We start from the raw sequence: 23,151 nt of genomic DNA, 5'->3' as shown, positions 1-23,151 counted from the left end.
AGGAGTGGCAGAGCCAAGGTGCGATGAACTGATCCCAACCCCCATTCCCCATCCCCCTGCGCCGCTGCAGTAGAAGGTGGAGAATTTGGGATTGAAGCTGTGCCCGGGAAGGAGGGAGGGGTGGGGGGAAGGTGTTCTAAAATTTGGGTTTATTTCTCATTAGCCTGCTCTGATTTGATTGGTAATAAATGAAACTAATTCCCCCAAGTCGAGTCTGTTTTGCCCGTGATGGTAGTTGCTGAGTAATCTCTCACTGTCCTTATCTCGACTTATGAGCCTTTTGCTGTATTTTCTTTTCTCTGTCCAGTTGAGGAGGGGGAGTGATAGAGCAGCTTTGGTGGGCACCTGGCATCCAGCCAGGGTCAACCCACCACATGTTTTATTTCTCACGAGCCTACTCTGTTATAATTAATTGGCAATAAATTAAATTAATTTCCCCAAGTTGAGTCTGTTTTGCCTGTGATGGTAATTGGTAAGTAACCTCCATGCCCTTATCTCAACCCATGAGCTTTTCGTTGTATTTTCTCCCCCTGTTCTTCTGAGAAGCAGGAGTGATAAAGCGGCTTAGTAGGACCAAAAAAAATTGCCTTTAAGATATAAATGTACTTTCCATAGCAAAGTGTGGAATGATGAATCAAAAGAGAACACTGAAATTTGTAAATATTCTATATAAATTTATAATGGTTATTTCAGAATCCAGAATCTGAAACCAAATCCCCGTCAACCAGCTGAGGGAAGTGGAGACTATTACCACCCATCTCTTTGGAACAGTTTTCGCCTCTCACAATGGACCAACTAACCCTGTAGTTAGTTGTTAACTAGTTGTTAGTTGTAGTTAACCAACTAACTTCCTTTCATACGGTATAATACTCCAATCTTGGAAGCTCTTGTTTGAGTACTCTGGATAGTAGCCTGGTTGATTTCTCTGTTCAGTGGGCCAGACAACCACTTCAGACACTCATCAACTAAACACTGTGTGACTACAATCTTCTAATTCTCCATGGTCTTTTTATGATGTGGCAGTCATCCTAGATACCAAGATCTTCTGAATTCTGTACACGCAAAAAAAGTGACCGAGATGAAAAAGGTCCTCCACAAATCATTCAAAAGATATGACCTCCTTGAAAGGAGATTGCTATCCTCTTAGGTGTACCCTTGTACTAGAATCATCAATAATATGACCACCTTATCATAAGGAGATGCACAGTTCTCAATGAATTCACATTTCCAAATTCCAGTCTCCAGGACCAGCTCCAATTGTTCCTTCTGTGCTACCAGGACACCTTGGTCTTAAATATCACTGTATATCCCAATGAATCAACACGAGTTATAAGTTTACACAAACATATCCTCATAGTCGGGGCCCACATTTTCAAACGTGATCTATAGTAGGTAACTCAACAAAGTATATGCCTCAATATGTTTGAGTATGAGCTGCATGGAAGACCACAGAGTATCAGAAGAGATGAAAGAAAAGAATGAAGAAGTCTTAACTACCGAACTCCTGCCTAGGACACAAATCTACTCTGCACCAGGTGTAGGCACATTAATGTCATTTAAGTTGGACCAACCTTAAAACAGAGGAGCTTCAGGCACCTGAGCAAGAATGAAACAAATCAAACAGAAGGTAATAGGTGATTAAAACCACTGCACTTAAACAGGAGCTGCTTGAAAACACACACGCAAGATTGGTTGTCACAAGAGGTAAGCATTACTCATTCTAATTTTCATCAACTTTTCAGTTAGACTATTTTAAAAGACAACAGAACACTCAGTACGTTCTTGCTAGCATAAAATGTAGTAGTTTGTGAGGTATGCCAAGCATTGACTCTACAGTTAGAAAATAAGGGTCTAATTTATTTTAATAGAGTAGCCACTATTCAGTCATGATCCATTTTCCTTTTACTGCAATTAATTACAGATAATGCCTGTCAGGATCACAAGCGTTTCATTAATAAGGAGCCAGATTTTATGTTTTGCCTTATGTGCAATAATATACACCACAGTCACTTTACTGGGACTCTGTGCAGTAACCAAGCACAGAATTTGGCTCTTTAACAGAGTAGGTAGGGATTGTTGGAACATCAATCTGCGGAATGATACTGTTGTCAACCAGGGCCTTAAATACACCAGTTCTCAAACACAAAGCAAGCAACTTCCCCCCGCTTCAACAATAGCCACACCTATCAAAGCAGATTTACCTCCATAAACAAGATGATAGGTTAGACTCCGTAGACCCTGAAGTCCATCAGCTCCTTGCTGGAACATCCAGCTAAGAGCTAGTCAGTGTCAAAAAGCATTAATTATTTGGGGCTGGATAGGGAGTGTGGGGCCATGGCGGGGAGAGAAGTGTAAGAGTTGGCAATGAGAATGCTTCTCCACTTGTTTCTTAGAGGTCACAGAATGACCTCAGATGGTTATAACTGTTGGCACTCATGCAGCTAAAATTTTAACTTATGTTCTAGATGCTCAGTTCTCTGTATGCGAGTTCTCTGTTCTCACTTGTCCAGGCCCCAGACCTTTAAAAAACATTAAAGTCATTTTCATCAGAGCCTGCAGCAAACGTGCCTAAGCAAGCAGACACTTCCCATACATCTCCAATAAATTCTTTATGAACCAGAAGAGCAATAAAACTTGACTGCTTTCCAAATGAGCTCTTAATCATCATCTGTTACTTAAAACATTGGAGGTAAACATACGTCCTGTCATACAACATGGTCTTTGGAGAGACAAAGCCAGACAGATTTATTTTTGCTTTTTGTACTGAGGTCAAGGTTCCCTTATTTGTCTCAAGTAATTTCATAGCTTTACAGCAATATAACTTTGAGAAGGTTCAGAACAGGAAAAGTCACCTATTGCCATTTTAATGAGTGTACGAACTTTATCCCCAAGTGTATTTGCCCTTCGATCCTAAGTACATCTTCTGGAGAAAGCCAGAAATTGTGTGCTCCTGAGAACCAGGAGATGCACACCAACAGACAGTCAAAAGAATCAGAAACTGCACACAGCAATTTTCAGATGTTACCTAATTCTATCACATCTTACAAAGATGTATATTTCTTTTCCTTAGAAGAAATAATGACCAAACAAGGACATGCCAATTACCTACTACCCCACAACTACACCACAAATTCACATAACTGCAAATATCCTGCTATTGTGATTTTATTACATAATCTAAAATAGACCATTTCAACCTTCCTACTCACACATCCATCTATCTTTCTGAAGATCATCATCACATCTCTCTAAATTTCTACAGGCAGCTTTTGTAGAAAAAAGCTATTCACAGACAGGAAAGATGCACAAGCACTTTCCCTTCACTGCCAGACAAACTTTCCTTCAGGAACTCTCTCATCATTGCTAAAGACAAGAGCTCTCTTTCTACCCAAGTCAAGGTCAGTAAACAAACCTGTTACACATACAATGCATTCCTATCATATTACTGAGTAATTAAAAACAGTATGACAGAGCAAATAGACAAAGGACATCCATAAAGATTGCATTAAGATCTCAAGCTTGGCTTTTGCTGAATTCTGAAATCTTGGCTTTGCAAACTTAGTTATGGGATATTCAGCAACTGTAATGAAATATAGCCTGGCCTGAACTTCTGGTGTGTTGGGCTCCTGTCACTTCAGTGAAGGGCTGAAAGCGAGATCTGCAATGTCAGCCAGCCAACTGAATAGATACACTGTTTTCACATCCAAACTGCTACACAGCAGCCAAGGGACAACACAGTCCCAAAACTCACTTGCATCATAAAAGCTACAAATGAGCTTGGAAATCCACTGCTCTTATGGTTTCTAAGGTTGTTTTTGTTTTATAAAAAGCACAGAGCTAAACAACACACGATGAAAAATTAAGCCTCTGGGCAAGAGGAAAAGAGTCCAACATCCCTCAAAAGGCAAGTCAGTCTCCTTTTGTTCAAAAGGGAACCGGTTGTGCTAAAAAATGCCACTGACAGAAAACAGTCCTTAATGAACTTAAGTGTTTGGATACCTTCAGCACAGTCTCCAGACAATTTTTAAATTTTATATGTTCATGCTACTCTTGCTTGGTTTTCTTGCAGAAGAGATACAATCAGCAGCTAGAGGCAGCAGAGAGCTCAGCAAATCAAAAATCCCTACCAATTAACTGCAACACATAGTGATAATGACTGCACTAAGAGACTGCAGTACCTCAACATTAAAGCTGTTCAGGGGCTTGAACAAAACACCTTTGTTTCTCCAAATAAAATTTGAAGAAAACAAACAGTAAATAGGAAATACTAAAAAGAGCACTCCATTTCAACACAGCTGCCTTTCCCATCCTGCCATGATCAGTCAGTCCCTAGTTGGAGTATTTCACTACACCCAGAGCAAGCAGCAAGAGTGCAGCCTACAGTGAAAGGAACATTACCGTGGTCATGAAAAGGATGCATACCTTTGCTGATCAGCTTGACTGCTTGTGCAATCATTATGCAAGCACCTTAGCCATTGTGAAATTTTTCCACAATTGTACCAAGATCAACTATAGGTGGAATTCTGTTTTTTTCCTTGCTGCATGACACACATGGTACATAGAGCTGGTATACAGAAGACCTTTCTCCTTTCCAGACACTTTCTATGTCATCTCTCAGTGAAAGAAGGCAGTACAAGAAAAGCAAAGTCTAGCAACCTTTGCTTGGAAGAAACCTCCCTGGCATTTCTGCTAAGGTGGCCAGGAATCAGAGTTGTCCAGCAATGGTTGTTGGCTTACTGAGGACAGGCAGACAACCAGAGAGACACAGTCAAAAGCAGAAACTCAACACAAGGAAAACCATAAAGCTTGCATGCTTTATTAGCTCTGATGCAAAAAAAGAGGCCTGAAGTTGCAATGTAGCTTGCACAAATTTATGCACAGCAGTTCTGTCTGTGGCAATGATCCAGAAAATGCCAGCTGCTTCTGCTTCACCAGTTAGGAAAGCAGAGGTGAATAAAATTCCCCAGCATGGAAGTTACCAGCTCAGGAAGGGCAATCTGATCTACTAAAGCTGCAGAACAATGCAACCTTTTTCTCACTGCAGTTCTATGTAATTAAAGGTGTTTCATGTTCACAGATGTGTGATGCTGGCCAGCTGGCAAAGCCCAGATATATTGACATCGAACTACATTGCCCATTCCTTGACAGCTGCATGTTTCCATGTTTCTTCTAATCTTTAGAAAAACAAGATGGATTGGGGCACAGGGGCTGTGCTGGGGGGGAGGGTGACAACATGAAGGCCGAAGAGCAGCAAAGTCTGCTGTCTGTATATGGAGACTGAATCATAGCAGGACTGCTGCTCTGCAACTGCAATGGCAAGCACTTACTGCCTCCCTATGGAGCTCTGTGGTTCTTCATCCATTTCACATGTTTCTGGATTCCCTCATACTTTAATTTGTGTGTGTGAGAGAAAAGAATAAAGAAATGGTATGTTAAACTCTTATAACACTTTCCAGCTCTCAAGTCCACATTTTAAAAAAGCCAAATATAACAAGAGATGGGCAACTGAGGGAGAAGGGACAACCCTACTATTCATGTAACCTTTTTTTAAATCTTATGCAGTTTTGGTCTCAAACAAGCACATCTTGATCTCATGGATAACGTGTACTCCAGCTATGGCATTTTTTCCTGAGGATTTCACCCTTTGAAATGCTGACACACGTTTTAAGTTCACATCGATTACTAGCTTGGGTTGAATGACATTTTTTCTGTAACAAGCATTTGCCTGGTTTGCCAGTTAAAATATATAGTAACCTCATTTCCTGCTATAAAGAAACTCAAGTAATGAAATATAAAGCACATATTGAATTCAAAGTATACAAATAGTCTTTGCTGTATCTGCAAAGACTTCTTCACCTCACCTTCACTGCACCGCGTCAAGAGTACAAAAACAAACCAACAACAACTTCAACCTTACAAACATTAACAGTATATACTTAAAAGTACTTAGTGCTCACTACATGCAATTTTCCTTAATGTAACAGACAGATACTTTGCAGCAGGAATGAATTTAAATGCATAACTATGTGTGAAAATGCTTTTGTTCCACAACAGGGAAGGTATCTGCATCAACATAATTTACGCAGCTGTATGAGTATTCAATTCAGCTTGATTGCTGTTTGTGTTATTTTCTGTAATGAAAACTTAATAAATAAATGAAAACTTTAATAAACTGCCAGTTTTCCCCCAAAGACTTATTTCTACCTCTGATGAGAAAGGTTGTGCTGGTCAAGTGCTCTCAGTCGTAGTTACTGAAAATCAATGATGGAATGAAATTATATACTTGCCATTTATAAAGTTCCTGAGGACCTTCTCTGTCTCACATTGGAACTGTAGTGTTACATCCAGTGGGCCTTCAGCTATGCCCAGAGCATACTGCATCTTCTGATACATCTTCATTTGTTGAAAGAGCCCATAATTACGTGCTTTATTAAATCAATTTATTAAACCGTGAAAAAGAACCAGTGCTCTGCTCTCTGCACAGGCACATAGCTAAACCACTGGCCCCAGAGACCAACTGAATTGTAACAAAGCTCCCTGCAACCAAAGCAAATGAACTCATCATTCTCTGAGAGCCATAAGTAAATTCAGCTGGGGAGGGGTGGGGGGGCGGACATGGAGTTTCCCTGAATCAGCAGACCATACTCCTCACACCTTCCATTGAACGAGTGAAGTACCCTGGGAAAGAAGCCAGACAGGACATCTTCCTCTCTTCTACATAATGTTTTTAAAGAGGGAATCCAGCTTTACCTGACACTTTTAATTTTTAACTATAAACAATTGGGCTAAGGCTGAAATATCTTTTTACTGTGGCACAGAAGACAACATAGTCTTCCTTCAAACATCCTCCTCTTTCCCTCTTTGCCTTTATCATTTGTATCTGATGGTTGCTAATCACAGACTTTTCTAATCAGTAACAGTTGTTAAGCTATAATAAAAGCATTGTACAATTATGTGCACTAACAACACTGCAATACAACCTATCAGCATTTGGCAGATAATTCCATAAAGATAAGATACAGGTGAGTACACGTAAGGAAAAAATAATAATTTAAGAAAAATAATAATCAACAAGTAGCTAATCAATACGACTAAATCTGAGAGTATGAGGTGGCCAAGGAAAGAAGGAAATGCACGTAGTTGCCTCACCTATTTAGAAATCTGATTTATTTAGCAGGGGTGCGTCAGGGACAATTTCTAACTGGCAGTGTGCATTACAGCCAGAATTCTACTTTCTTTTGCATTACTGAAGCAGTGAAATCACATTCTGGCATAACGAGATACGGTACATGTAATACTGGTTCAGACTTGTGCTAGCCCAGTTCTTAATGACTTCAGTCCTTGCCTGACATCTCTATTCAAGAACGGTCAAAATCAGCACAATGAACTATAACCTAAAAGCCATAGTATTCTTGCAGCATATGTGAAGCAACATCAGAATGTAGATGCATCTTACACATAGGCCAATTCATCAAATGCTTTGAGTTAGGTACACTGGCTCTAAATCCTCTTCTAACAGCTGTGTGTGAACACAAATGAAGTAAAAGAAGAGAATGGATGAGAATTCTTTCTTTTACAAAACGTCACAGAGAATTAGATTAAATGAAAATAGAAACCCTTTGTATGAAGAAGGATGGATTATAACTCAGGAGACTGCTTCATTTGTTTCTGCACAGATCTTCCATCCAACCCTGGGTCTCACGTTCTCTTTGCTGCAGCTATTCAGCTGCCTAATGCAAATAATAATCCTTTTACTAGCCTTGTTTCTTAACAGCAGAAACCCTTAAAAAGTCTCTTACAACTCCTTCCTTAGTGCCCAACACAAAGGGCACTATGAAAAAACAAAACAAAACTGTCCTCATATAATGGGTGCTAAAATGAAAATAAGCATTCTAAATCCTTGCCAGCCCTGGAAGAAATAGAAATATATCTGCAAGAATGCAAGGATAGTTGGTTTTTGGCAAGTCATTTAGAAGACTAACTCATATTTGATGCAATACTGTATTACTTTTTCTTGCTACTTTGTAGCAGAGAAAATGGCATATTTACAATACATATAGTATCTCTTACAAATTGCCATTGAACCTCTGACTCCAAATGCAGTAAGTTACCAAGCAAAGTGAGGCCTTTATATCATTAAGAGCAAAGGCAAAACAGAGAAGTTTTTTCTCCTCTAATTACCTATTTAATGATTGTAAATACACTGGGTGTGTTTTGTCTACCTGTCAATTAAATACTATCAAAACAAATCATTCTCATGGTAGGTAATCAAGAAGTTTGTGACTCAGATAAATATTACTTTTACGTACCTGTATACTAAAATAGAACTGTTCACAGCTATCTTCAGGATTGACTACATGTAGCAAATCCATAAAGAAAAGTCTCCTGAAAAGGGTCTTAAAATGGATAAATCCATCAAATTCTTTAAAAAGCTAGATTAATTAACAAGCACCATTATACATGAGTCCCACACCACCGATGGATAAGGAAGTTAGGCCCTTCTCTTTCCCTAAAGTCAATGAAGTAATTTCAATTTTCAAACAACTAGGCAATTTAGGAGCCAAAGTAACAACTGAAGGAAGACTGCTTAGGCCTTTGTCCTAGGTCCCAGATTCTTACTGGTGTATCAGTGCCCATTTCCCACTCATTTCAGTGGCACATAGTTACCTAAATGTTTACCTAAAACTGGCCCCAAATACTCCTCAAAGTACGTGACCCCTTGAAAATTCCAGATAATGATTTTCTGACTTTAAGAAGCAAAATAACACAGTAACAGTGACCAACAAGTCTCTTATATATGTTGATTACAGGAAACATGCAAAACATAAGTTGTGGTCTTGTAATCTACCTCATGATTGTTGAGCTGAGTCCAACACTGACTTCCCACTGAAGTCAATCAATTTGTATTACCTGGCCTGCCAGAGAAGTGTCCTCCTGAAAAAGATCACTGCAATTCATTTCCCAGCACTAAAATAGTAATTACACATCTATGTAAATCTTTTAACTATGGGATGCTGTAAAGGATATTTCTGTTGAATATTTACATAATATCTGACAACTAATTGCTTCAGTAGTCAGATTTTCTCGTTAACTTTAAATTAATATGTAAGGCAAGTTAAACATTACCTTGATTTTCTTCCAGATTCCCAATTGTTTCTATCTGCTCAACAAGGTCATTTGAGTTCCACTGGCTCATGCCTATGAGTATGGCACTTTTTCCTTCCACCATCTCTTCTGTAGGAGGAAAAAGGAGAATAGAATAAATTGCAGTGACGAGCAAGACAAAAAAAAGACAGGGTGAGAACTAGTAATTGAGAGAGAAATAAACATTCATCATGGTCCCTAATGGGAATATATAACACATTAGCATATGCAGGGCTCTCCAGGAAAGCTTCTTGCTTACTGATACGACCTACAGCGTACCTACATGCTTCATACATTGTGTGCAGGAAAACCGTGGAAAAGAGAGGACTGCCTGAATTTTTGCTCTTACTTTGACCAGTCAATTAAAAACAAAGTTTATAATAAATCACTTTGAGTATTTAATATCAAGTAACAAAATTAGTTAGAATTCTTTCCCCCCTCTTGGAAAAAAATAATAATTTTTTTTTACTTTTTTTTTTTTCACTTTTACTTCAGAACATTCAAGAGGCAGAGCAGAAGGAATAAGACACACAAACCAGTTTAAGGCTTTTCAAGCATGTTTTTTTCCTCTTTTATCAAAGCCACCTGTGCTACACAAAGCTTTAAATTTTCATCCAGGGACGGACACAGAGACATAATAGAATGGCACCAAGCCCACAGCACAGAGAACCACCTCTTTCATTGGGATCCCACCCAGGGAGGGGGGTGGGAAAAGCTGAAACCACAAAACACAAACCATAGATATTGTGTCTCTCTCTCTTAAAGAAACCCAAAAAACCAAACAGGCCTAGAAGCTGTAGGAAAACATTTTCCTTCAATTTAACAGCTGTTTCGCAAGAAGAGTGCATTAGTCCTTTCTGAATAAATTTACTAAAAGCATTTCAGCCTGGCTGTATACAGCCCAGAATGGTCTTTGTACCTAGGGTAAGTGCACAGAAAAAAAACAACGTAAAAGGAATAATCACAGTTTGTTACTTGTTCAGGCACATTCAGAGAATGGGTCAAATTCTGCTCTCTCTTACTGCCTTTTGTAGAGTGAAGGGCTCTATTATGGGCTTAAACACAGAAGAATTTGGCCAGAACATTTCTGGCTAAAATTATGCACATTTTCAAACAAAAAAAGAAACATGAGTTTGTTGGCAACCAGGCCTTGCAGTGGGCCTCTAAATGATTTAAAAATTTATGTTCTTTCATGTTCTCTCATATGCACCTCTCTCATTTAGAGCGATCTTGGTACTGGGGAGGAGGAAAGCGGATCTGTCATCACCATATCTTTCCTCTCCCTAAGTCCTACCTTTTAGAAACAAACACACATAAAGGTCATTTGTCAGATTTATCAGAGAAGCTGGATACAGCAAAGCCCTACTGGACTTGATGCAATCTCAGTGCTCCCTGAGGCAATGAAAATCAACAATTTAGAATAGCATTTTGCTCAGGTTTTTGTCACTTCCTCTCACAAAGGTGGCTTTATTTGAAGTTCTGTAAGGAGGGAGGGAGGGAGGGAAAGAGCCATGGGGTGGCTCTGGAGCGCCCTGACGGGCTGGCTGAGGGCAGCTTGGTGGCACCCTGCCACAGGCACTGCAGATGGACTGAGCTGCCCCAAGGACACCCTGCACCTCCTGTGACCAAGTCAGCAACTGAAACCTTTGCCTATAGCTCAGGGGCAGCTTGTCTACTGTGGGATGAGCTCCTTCTGCATTAACTGCTACCATGAAGCGAAATGAGGGAACGCAAGACAGGGCCACTGAGCTCCTCGATGTCAGGAGGAGGCAGCTCTTTTGGTCTTCTTCATGCAGTGTGCCTCCTGAGAAACCTGCCTCATCCAGCAGTATTTTAGACAGCCAGCTTTGGGATGAGGATCTGCCCTGGTACTGGCTTTAGAACTTGTATCAAGAGGATGCTAAAGAACTGTCTCTTGCAGAGAAATAGGGCTCCAAAACTGTTTGAGCATTTAGATCTAGTATTGTCTTATCACTTTTGCTGTTATGTCATTTACCAAGCCAGGCATTCCAGATGGCCTTGCTGTTTAGCAGAAAGATGAAATAAGATTAGATGCCAGACTCTGTTTCCCATTTCTATTGGCTTTCTGATTTAGACAGAAAGCATTAAATGTGGTCTGGAATACAATGGTATTAAGTCCCGGGCACCAGTGCCTAGTGCACTCCAGACCCTGGCCTTATGCCCATTCAGAGGAGAGGCTGTGGATCACCCCCCAGCCTTCCCATCAGTTTCAGGACCCCTCTTCCTCTCCCAGCCTAAAGAAAACAGCTGTGTTGCTCACCAGCTTTGCTCCCTTTACTTAGAGAGCTTATTAACTATCCAGGCATGAAATTCCTCTATAAATACACATGCATGCTTTCCAAACTGGAGTTCTGCCATGCCTCTTTCCCCCAGACTAAATAATAGGAAAGGAGACCCTTAAGGACAAGCATGAGAAACTAACCTAATGCAATTGCACAACACTGCAGAATATGCACATTCAAACACTTGTGGTCTGGTGGACAGCTATGATGTTCATCAGTATCAACTGCTACCGCAAGCATGAACCACCTCTGAACACTCTGTCTCATGCCATCATCTGCTGGCACTCTAAATTGGGTGAGCCTGCTGGTGGTCTTCAAGTTGCACTGTTCCCAGTTGTTTCAAAGCAGACTAACAAGGATAAACACATAGGGCACTCTGTAAATGTCTACCCATATATACCAAATATATATACCCATATATATTTGGGTTGTTGGCAACCCAAAAACCAGCCAGACAATAAAGCCAAAATCATGTGGTAGTACACCTAAGTAAGCAAGACAGTTTCTCAACTGGAATAAACTGATGCATATAATTGAGTAAACAAGGTATCTGGTTAGTCTTAACTAGGTATCTGGACCTGTGAGTTTTCAAAGCAATTTTATGAGTTGTGGACCACTACACAAAGGGATATAAACGTGCATCTCCGCCTTTCGAAGTAACATTTCAAAGCAAATTCACTTAAATGTACACAGAAGGAAGGGAAAGTGGGGAAACAATTCGCTCTGAATTTTGTTATGACTTTCAACCTCAATCAAACATCATCAATGAAAGTGAAAAAAAAAAATATTACAGATAAAAGGTATCCTATCTCCTTACCAGACTGCATATAAAAATGTCAAGTCTCTGCTTTTTTCTAGCACAAAATAGATTATCACATCTCTATAGTCAGTTACTTAAAGAGGCACAGAAAAGTGTCAGGAGTAGAAAGGAGTTGGTGGCTTCTGCACCCCAGGAAAGCACAAGGACTGAACACTGTAAGCCACTGTCTGCAGTGCTGGATGTAGGTCAAACTATTTTTCATAATGGAAACCAAGACATACTCCAAGGTGTTCTGATTTCACAGACAATCTTGACCTCCATAAACAATCTCCATTTTCAAATGCAGTTTCACTTCACAGCACTGGAGTCTTCTCTTGCTATTTGCCTCCGTTGGCAAGTAAAAGCACCAGACACAGTTTATCCTTACAAAAAGTTATTTCAACCTACAATTTCTTTATGAGAAGACAAAGGGGTACAAAGTACTTCTTGTTTCCTTAGAAGGGCTCAATTTATCCTTCTTTCTGTTATTGTTCCTCTCCTTACTTCCTGCTTGCCCTGAACTCTCATTGATTTATATTACAACTGGTTTACCTTCACGAGCTTCAATAGGGATACTGCAGCAAGGAGCTGGACACTGCATTAATGTTATCTGCATCTAAGCAGCTGATTAGCTATGAGGATTGTATTCAGCCAAGCATACCTCTATGCCTATGAGGAGCCCACTGAAGTTTCAGGAGGAAATTGGGGGGTGGGGGCATGTCATGAAATGATAAAGTGATCCTCAATATGCAGAACAAAGCAAACACTAAAGAATTTAAGAGAAAGTCACTGCAAAGAGGGACAAATAACACCAGGAGGTAGCCCCTACTCTGATGCACTCCAGCAAACTGCAATGTCACAATACACATTAAAAGAAACAGCCACGTCAAGCTCAGGGGTTAAAATATCAAAAGTACTACAGAATATTGTGCATGTGTATTATGCGTATAGCCAAAACACTTGTACTTCAGGGAGGCTTGTAAAGTGGGAACTCACTCCCAAGACAGAGGTCTCTCTTTTTGGCAGAACCCTTAACTGCATGCCAAATTCTACCACTCACATGCTTCACCTAGGTCGCCAGCCTTTGCCACTCACATCAGCCCACCCACAGGGCCATGTGCCACAGAGTCTTAAGGAATGAACAAATTATGCCCTCCATGCCCGAACTGTAGCAAAATTGGTATTGTGATTCTTGAGACTTTCTGATCCTTCGCCCAGAAATCCACAAATTCACTGAAGTCTTTCACTATTATTTAGCTGTTGGACAATTTTATGTCCTGGCTAAGACAATGTCTGCTCACAGAACAGCAATGTGAAAACAAACAAACAGTTGGCATTACAGAGAAGCTTCTCCAAACACTGTGCATATGGAACTAGTACTTAAAAAATACCATTCAAATAATTATAAGCATTGCATCTGTGTCAGTTATGTATAGTTCTTTTTGTGGTAATTGCTCCTGTTTTGCTTATTGTTAACTCACAAAATCTTCTTAACCTTCACTGGGTTTGATGGGCACTGCCACAATCAAAGTAACAAGACGGTAGTGCTTCAAGTGGTTTAATTTAAAAGTTTTGTGATGGCTTATATTTTTCTTGTTTCTTTAAAATCGCAATTGTGGACTCTTCTGATTGTTTTAGATTGAAGCTTTTAGCTTCTTAATTAACAAAATAAGTTGTATTTAAAATGTACAAAAAACTAGTGTAGCTAAAAGCCCCAAAATGTTAAGCCTAATAAAATGCAATCACTTTCAATCTCAGGAATTTCAACTGTTCTCTACCTTTAACGCCCAAATATTGATGATGACAACTTCATTCATACCATAGATTTCATATATTTAATCTTTGAATTTCTTAATCTTTTTCCCTGAAATACCATCTGCAATTCACCAAAATGGGTAGAAATTCCAGATAACAATGGATCTACCAGATTCATGCACATTGTTCTACTACTCAGCTGCTAGGAACATAACTTCACCAGAAAGGGTAAAAGCTTTTTTAATTGGCGATGCTGTAACCCTTGTCTCCTACTTATTTACCAAATCTGAAGTGTTTTTTGTCTCTTCCCTCTGCCCCATCAAATGGTTTTAAAATCAATCTGAGAACGATGGGGATTATCAGTAATGTTTTATGCTTACTACTTCCTGCTGTTCCCATCCGCCGGGTGGGGGTGTCACAGGGGGTGTTTGCCTGTCTGTTTTGGAAGTCTGATAAAATGGCCAAATGGGAACGTGCAGGCTTCTTTGAGCATCTTTTCAAATCCAAGAAAAAAATGCTAGTTAAACAGTGGAATTTCATACTCTGGACCATTTTGTGAAGATGTATTCAACTGTAACTTCCATCTTCTGTGATCAAACAGAGGTATGTTGCAGTTAACTGACAGGGTAGTTTCCTGCATCAAATATCACTAGTTAGCAACATGTTGAGATGTAGCTGTACTTTTAAAACTGCTTATTGTTTGCATTATGGTAGAACCTATGGATTCCAAAGAGGTTGGGAAATGCATTCAGTTTGCAAATGAGAAAAGCTTGAAGTGTAAGGCCCAAATACTCTCAAGTTTGCATATAGCTTCACTTAAGAAGGCTAATGTTTCATCTACAAGCGATCACATTTTTGCAGTTGCAACGAGCAAGATGAATGCATGTAGGGGGGAAAAGCCTTACAGGTTTTAGTGGGCTCTCTCTGGTTTGATGGGCCTTGTGTAGGAGAACCAGCATTCTCTTTCCTATTTCACAGATGCAGCAGTCAGGCACAGCCAGTCCTTAAGTAGTAGAAACTTGAACTTTCAAGGGTATTTTGGTTGGATTTGTAATCTGGTAGAAGATCTGTATGTAGGCAGCAAATCTAACAGCCACCTTTGCAAGTGTGAAACTCTTGTTCTCTTTCAGCAAAAAGTAACCTTTTCAGAAACAAACATTTAAATCTCCTCTGACACATAACACATTCAGCAGGCTTTGCCAGCACATGCAGGAAGAGTAACACTTGAGCACAGCCCCAGTGGTCTCTGTTTTCTGCCTCCACTTCCAACTTCCAGAGCAGTTATGAGAAGGGCAAGGCGAGAAGGGCAAGCAGAAACTTCAATGCATTTCTTCTTGCCTTTTTGTTAAACCAGTTTTCATATCAGCAGGAAAAATTTCAAAGCAGAAATATTTCTAACTCTAGCACATTCACCAGGAGCATAAATTATTAAGGTGCCTTTGGTTAAAGAAACAAGTCTCGGGCAATCTGTTCAGTCAAATTAACACTAGGTAAGGAGTTGTCACAGCAAATTACTAAAAGCAGCAAATTATTAATTACAGAGAAGGTTTGGGGACAAGATAGAGCTAAAAGTCACTCAGCAAGAGAAATTAAACAAAACATAGATGCATCCACAAGAAAGGAATTCTGCATTAAGAATAAAAATCAAGCTTAAAACTTTGGATTTTACTCAAACTACAGTGATTTATATGTACCGTAACTGAGATGGATTTTGAACTGCATTAGGCTAGAAAGCCAGCTAACTTGGATCACTACTGCTGCTCTGGGGGCAATGAACATTTTTGTAGATGAAAACCAGTAGGACAGCTTGAGTACATCCATGACTACCAACAGGTTGCTACACTTGGAAAAGAACATGTACCTGAAATTCTTTGTTCAAGTATAATTTGTCTTCAAGGAGACCAAGATATATATGTTTTTCACACTCAGGATATAAATATACAGTATGCCCTATGCCTAACTCACCAACATTTTGCAGCAAGAATCATGAGCTTGTGCCTCTTGTGACTATCAATGATGATTTTTATCTTCCATTTAAATGCTTTGAGGAGATGAAAAGTGTGTTTTTTTCCATCAAGTTAAATAGAATGAATGTTAGTATGAATAACACTGTTTACAGAGGGGAGATTTTTCTCTGCTTACTGTAAACATAAAGATCAGCGTTGAAGAGCTCAACACAGTGTAGGTGGTTTGGGTAAAATATATTTTGAAATACCAAGAATAAAGACAAGTACTGCTGAAAGGCCTTCACATTTACCTTGAGTAGTCTTCATGTCACACAGTTCTCTGTGAAATCAAAGTAGCCCTCTAATTTGAGCAAGGGCTGGCCCCTTACCCCTGGGCCATTCCACTTTAAAACTCTCCTAACAGGCAAATGGCTTCCCAGTACACAAGTTTGGGCTCGAGTTTTTTATCCCATTTAAACCTTTAGCATTCCACAGTGTTTCTGAAATGCAGCTTGTCCGAGAAGAATGCAACTATACATGCCGAAGCAAAAGATTCCCCCTCCTGTCCTCACGTGTTTGCTTATACCCGCTCCTCCACTGCTGAGGTGATGGCAGTAGAATACACTCAAAGTCTGAAGGACAGAGGGTGCTAGCACAGCTATAGGCAGCTGACTCTTACTCAAAAGACCTGGACTCTTTCTGTGGCTGTCACAGAACCTGGGGCCCTGCCTGGCCCTGGGAAAGCCTTTCAGTTTTTCCTTGCCTCCAGTGCCTTGCCAGGAAACATAGGATGACCCTGCATCTTTCCTTCCATCCCTTGCCTGGTCCAACTGGGAAAAGCTTCTTACCTTGTTCACACACAGCTGGAAGTTCACATTGGGTAGGACATTTGATACACAGAGAATATATTTTTAGTGATCATCATTTACCTCAGGAAAAGCTGCTAGCACCAAGGCAAAAAAATGTAGTAAGCCTAAAATTTCCAACACGGAAGCATAACTCAGTCCTGCTATGAACTGAGAACTTTCTGCGTAACTTGCTGCATGCCACATGGAAAGCCAGAAACAAAGGAAATTTGGGCAAAAGAAAACAGTGAAATATTACTTCTCCCTTTCTCTATGGATTTCACTAAATTAAGTAGATAGCCAGGGCAGATGAATCAACAGTCAAAACATGTACAGCTGCTCCATCTCAAACACAGGTGCTTGATTCTCTGTTTACAAGGCTGTCAGCCAGAAATTTCTTTGTTTGAGGAACCAGGGTTTGACCCCAGCTGTTTTTCAGACTGCAAAACCAGCTCACTAATGTTATACTTTAATTGTGCCCACTGCTGTGCCCTCTGCCTCCTAGTACTTCAGGCTGTCTCTGAAGTGCAAATTACACATGGGTAGATGTAGAGTCTGGGATAGCTTCCAAACTCTCCCATTAAGAAGCACAGTATTCAACTCCAGCTGCACTGTGCAGAAAGTCCTTTCAGCTGCAAGGATATCAAGCATTGATGAAGCACTCTGTATAAATAACAGAAAATGGGTGAGAAATACAGGTAAGAAACATTACAGGAAATGTAATGTTGGAGACAAGCTTGGGTATCAAGCTACTTCATTCTAGGAGGTGAAAGCTGCAGTCTCTCTCCTGGACAGGTTCTCCTCACTGCAGCACAAACTCTTGCAGTTTCTCTGGTGCTATGTTTAATCCACTGATAATGCCAATTACTTTAGCCCACACATACGCTTTCCTCTACCAAAGACACAAGCTCCCTCATCACCCAGAGAGTTTCTGAGCATAGAAACACCTTCTGCCTCTTTTGCTAGTATCTATGCTTTTGTGCATATTTATTTTCCTGACATTTAAACACTTCATCATTCCTGAAAGGCTGTTTGGGAGAAAGCGGAGATGATACTAAATTAGGAGGAGCTGTGGACTCCCTTGAGGGTAGAGAGGCCTTAAGAGAGATGTGGACAGAGAGCTGGGCAACCACCAACCGTATGAAATTTAACCAGAGCAAGCGCTGGATTCTCCACCTGGCACAGGGTAATCCTGGTTATATGTACAAATTGGTGGATGAGAGGCTGGAGAGCAGCCCCACGGAAAGAGATCTGGGGGTTCAGGTTGATGACAAGTTGAATATGAGTCAATAGCATGCCCTGGCAGCCAAAAGGGGCAACCATGTCCTGGGGTACATCAAGCACAGCATCACTAGCTGGTCGAGGGAGGTGATTGTCGCACTCTACACTGCACTGGTGTGGCCCCACCTCAAGTACTGTGTGCAGTTTTGGACGCCTTAATATAAGGACATCAAACTACTAAAGTGTGCCCAGAAGGGGGCAACCAAGATTGTGAAAGGTCTCGAGGGCAAGACTTATAAGGAGCAGCTGAAGTCACTTGGCTTGTTCAGCTTGGAGAAGAGAAGGCTGAGGGGGGACCTCATCGCAGTCTACACCTTCCTCAAGGGGGGCAGCGGAGGGGAGGTGCTGATCTCCTCTCTGGTGACCAGCGATAGGACAGATGGAAATGGAATGAAGCTGCATCAGGGGAAGTTCAGGTTGGACATTAGGAAAAGGTTCTTCTCTGAGAGGGTGGTCAGCCACTGGAACAGGCTCCCCAGGGAAGTGGTCACAGCACCAAGCCTGTCAGAGTTCAAGGAGCATCTGGGCGACACGCTTAGTCATATAATTTAGTTTTAGGTAGTCCTGCAAGGAGCAGGGAGTTGGACTTGATGATCCTTATGGGTCCCTTCCAGCTTGAGGTATTCTATGATTCTGTGAAAGAGTACATGCACAAAGATGACAGAACACCAAATCCTCCTTTCCTTTCTTTACCTCTCATAGATGCGCTATTGCTAGGGGGTTTTTTTTCTCCTTTTCTTTGTTAATTGCTGATGCTAATCAGATTGACAGAACAGCCTGGTCACTGTTATATAGTTTACAGGCAGCAGCACCAGAAAACAAGAAACTTCAAAAGCAAGTGCAAGAAGCCAATAGTGAGATAATCTATACCAGAGGAGGTTTTCTACCTATGCCCTACTAGTAAGATACAGGCCAGCAAACATAAGAGTTTGTCCCCACTAGTAAGTTACGGAATATAAATGCAGGACTGTCATCCTTCAGGTAATCCAGTAACATGTCCTTGTAAACACCATCTTTTCCTTCAAACAATTTGGAGATTTTGAAGCTTGCTGCCAGATTGGAAGGCAGGTTGGTAACATCAATTTAGTAATCTTCACTTCTGCCTCACAAGGACTCTCTTATAATGCATGGTTCACTCCCTCCTTCCATCCCATCTTTCTAAAAGCTGGTACTAAAAACTATCCACCATTTCTGCTTTTTTTCAGAAGCACAAAAACCAGCAAAAGGCTTGTATCAGAATTCTCTTCTCCAACTTAAATATATATTGGAACAAGCAGATACCAATTTATGAACAGACAAAGTAATGGCATCCTTCTTGCACTGTTTTCAAAATTGGGTTGTATTTTTCCTTCATGACTCATTAATAAGAGATGCCAAATTTCTGTTGGCTGGGATCTGATGATACAAACTCACAATCTACCAGTTAGGCTAGAACATCATCTTAGTGCTGTACGAACACATCAAAGCCAACCTCCTGCTTCACTGTCTTTACCAAAACACTTGCAAGGGAGTCAGGACTAGCACATCACTGAGAAAACCTCCACATTTGCTTCAGTGAGGCCAATGATGAAGCAGTATGAAAACATGGGACTGTTCGATTCTTTTTTTCTTCCTTACATATTTAAACTTAAGAAAAAGCCCACTTACAATGCCTGGCTCCCAGCATAAAGAACAGAAAAACTGAAATCTCAACCACCTCAAATAGGAATTTCCCATAAAATAATACCCTTTTTCATCCACTCTTCCAAAAATGCATGAACATCAGGAATTTCAATTACCTCTGCAAGAGGTACAGGGGAGCAGCAGCTACCAAAACAATTTCAGAAGTGCCTAGAAATTGAGAGCTTGACTATCACAACAACAGTTTTGGTAGTGGAGGGAGGGGATACACCATGCACTCCCCAGCACAAAGTCCATTTCCCGAGGGAAGAGTCAGCTTCACCCTTGCTGTGGGACTTGTTATCTTTGAGTAATAACAAAGGGAGGCATGGCAGCAGGACCAATTGCTCAGATGACAAAGTGTCCATTCAGAGACCCCAAGGGCTGACATCAAATGCCAAACATAACCAGAAGGAATATGATCTGGGATCACTTCTCTATGGATTGATTAATTAAACTATTTCTTCTCCTCACTTCTTTATTAAAATGCAGTACTTTCAGGTTGTAACACCCAGTGAACCTGTTTTGCATAAGAAGCAGTACTAACCAAGGCAAATTAAATACCCCAAGGCCTCAACCATAGCTGGATGTCCCTGAAACATTCCAGAACAACTAACAACCAGCAGTAAGATACTGATTTAACATGTTTAAACATGCACTGCATTCTCTAGAAAGTAAATTTAATTGTAGATAGACTATTGGAATAGAACCATTTTTTCCCTAGTTCAGCCACTGATACAGTTTATGGCCCTAAGTAAGATGATTCCACTCTGTGCTGATTTCTTCAGCCTGTTGCCACCCATCTACTCAGAATGAAAGGTGACGAAGACAAGGGTGCAAAAGACATCCCTAGCGCCTTTGCAAAGGGTTTAGTACAATAAGGCTTTTGTACTGGCCAAAGCCTATATGTGATCATTACAAGATACTACACATAAACAATGTTATCTTTGGTTGCTTAATAGACCAATGACCTTTCCCACAGAAATGAAGGAGTCCATTTCCCCATACCACTTTTCTTCTGGAAATCTGTCTGAACAAAACTTGATTTGAAGAGCATTTTTGCAAGCTAACTACAAAGTAATCAAAACTTGGAAATACTTGTGTCAAGCTCCCTTGGTACAGTGGGCAATCACCGTTTATCAACATTTTAGACTCCTGCAAAATGTATTCTGAAGTCTGTTCTATGACTTAGCTTGAATATGGACTATGTTCAGCAAATTCCAAGTGCATTTTTTGTTCTCATTAGTCTATGATCCATGCCTCAGCAACTCCAAAAATGCAGTCATCACACTGACCTTCAAAGCATTCTTGAACAATGGATGTTGACAATTCAGAAGAATATTCCATCAAGAACAGTAAGCGATCGTACTCCCAAAGACAGAACCCAGCAACGTTTTTTGTATCAAAGGAACTATCTCATCTAAAATGTGTGAATCATCATTTTAGTTCTCTTTTTAGACAAAATTTGAAGTATGAGTTGGAGCTCAAAGTTACAATTCCAGCTTCACATGGAATTTGGAAACATCACTGAAACCCCCAAGACAGCTGTTTTAAGCACATGGTAGGAAATCACTGAAAAGCACAAAGGCAGCGTGGAGGAAAATGAGCAGAGACTATTTTTCTTTTCTATTTCCAACTCTTGCACTCACTAAAGCTTGAGATTTCAATGCAGCTTAAACAATTTAGGTATCCTATTCTCATTGAACATCCAGTGGGAACAGAGCACCATCTCTCATTCTCTTCATGCATAGATGTCTCCAATACACATTTAATTTTGATCCACATAAGCAATTTATCACATATTAAATTATTATCACTAGAAGTCTGTTATTAGAAGATTAACAACTCAGTAACAGATGTTCACTATCTATACATAGCAGTCACTTTTTATTTCAAGTAACAATTATAAAAAGGACAGCTACTGTCATTGTAAGCATTTCAGACTATAGAGGCTGCTCCTGACGTTAAAAAATTAGTAAGTATTTAATGAAAGCTGTATTACATACTAAATCAATATACTTTACATACAGCATTCTGTGCTCAAAAGCTAGGAGTATCATGACATTTCTCCCAAATATATTGAAAATATAATATGTAAAATACTATACATACACACTTAGCCTCTTCCTTCCAAACTTTGGAAATCATCCTGCCATAGAAGAGCTGGGACAGTCAACAGCATTAGAAATGGAAAAATCATTTCACAGACATTCTGATTTTAAAGTAGTTTATCCCCCAAAAAAGAGGAATTAAGAGAATGGAGGCAGTAGACTGGGATAAGGAATATTGGGATTGTCTTCTCCATTCCAAAATCCAGTGCATTATATACAAAGTGTTCTTGCTAAAGTTTGCCACTGCAGTAGCCACACAGCTAAACAGCATTGGCTAGCACATGGAATATAGCCTACTAGGTCCAGAACTGTTACTGACAAAAAATGAGGTCTATTTCAGTTGGGCCTGAGCAACTCCTGCTATGTCCTATTCTAGGCAAGTGCAGAGTAAGCGAGGTTTTGGGAGGGAAGATTGCATAAGCCTTTGAATCACTTCAGTTTGACAGAAAAGTAGAGAATAGTCTCAAGCATAAAGAGGAAAAAAGGCTTAATAGGAGTATGGGATGCTTTTCAAAAATGAAGATTAAGATTTCATCTTTCTTTTTTCCAAATCTTTCCAATTTGGGGGTTCTCAATTTATGTAACTTCCAGTATTTTTGATTTTCAGAGCCTGGGTACTCTGAAAAAATGCTTTTAAAAACCCCCTTCAAACCAGACACCTCAAATTAAGGTACTTAAGCAAATTAAGTACTTAAGCAGTCAGTGTTGACTTTGGTTTTCATTTGATAGGGGTTTTTCACCCAAAAAGAATCTAGACTAACTTCAGTGAACTATGAGGTTCCTTTAACATACATGAACTCCAGGAAGAGGGTATCTTCCCTCACGTTTCTGAAGCCTGTGAATCTGGTGCAGTAATAAGTTACATTAGTATCATCATCTGCACTAAACAAAATGTACTAAAGATACCACACATTACAAGAAGTGATGGCACTGGATAAACTCACAGCACTTCGCAATGATCAACAATAAAAGTATTTTAAATAAATTTTGGAAGCATCAAAATATTGAAACTGGTATTGTCATGATATGACAATGTCCGCTATGAAACAACTCAATTCCAGCATCAAATCTGCCATCTGACAAAAGACACTGCACTGGCTTTAAATTACACAGCTAAGTATCTGTAACCAAGAACAGACACTATCTATCAGTTTTAGGCAACAGCTAAAAAAGATTTATCAACAGGGAGGTTTAGAAGACTTGCATTCAGTTTGCACAGAAGTATCTGGACACTTTAATACCTATATTTGTCTCTTCGAAAGTCCTGTACGTAGAGAAGGCAATGGAAGACTATGCGTGGAGTCCATA

The 23,151-nt window shown here is 40.0% G+C and overlaps 1 protein-coding gene across 6 annotated transcripts in view; it reads right to left on the bottom strand.

Moving 5' to 3' along the window:
• PITPNM3 (PITPNM family member 3) overlaps nt 1-23,151 on the bottom strand; it is a 139,874-nt gene that overhangs the window by 76,664 nt on the left and 40,059 nt on the right. For all 6 annotated transcript variants that reach the window (XM_041126770.1, XM_041126771.1, XM_030027704.1 and 3 more), the window contains exon 3: nt 9,127-9,234. In XM_041126770.1, coding sequence (XP_040982704.1) covers nt 9,127-9,234 — 108 coding nt within the window. The remainder of the gene's footprint in view (nt 1-9,126; nt 9,235-23,151) is intronic.

Source organism: Aquila chrysaetos, chromosome 10 (assembly GCF_900496995.4).
Source record: "Aquila chrysaetos chrysaetos chromosome 10, bAquChr1.4, whole genome shotgun sequence".
Classification (NCBI taxonomy): domain Eukaryota; kingdom Metazoa; phylum Chordata; class Aves; order Accipitriformes; family Accipitridae; genus Aquila; species Aquila chrysaetos.
This window is presented reverse-complemented; position numbering and strand designations above follow the sequence as displayed.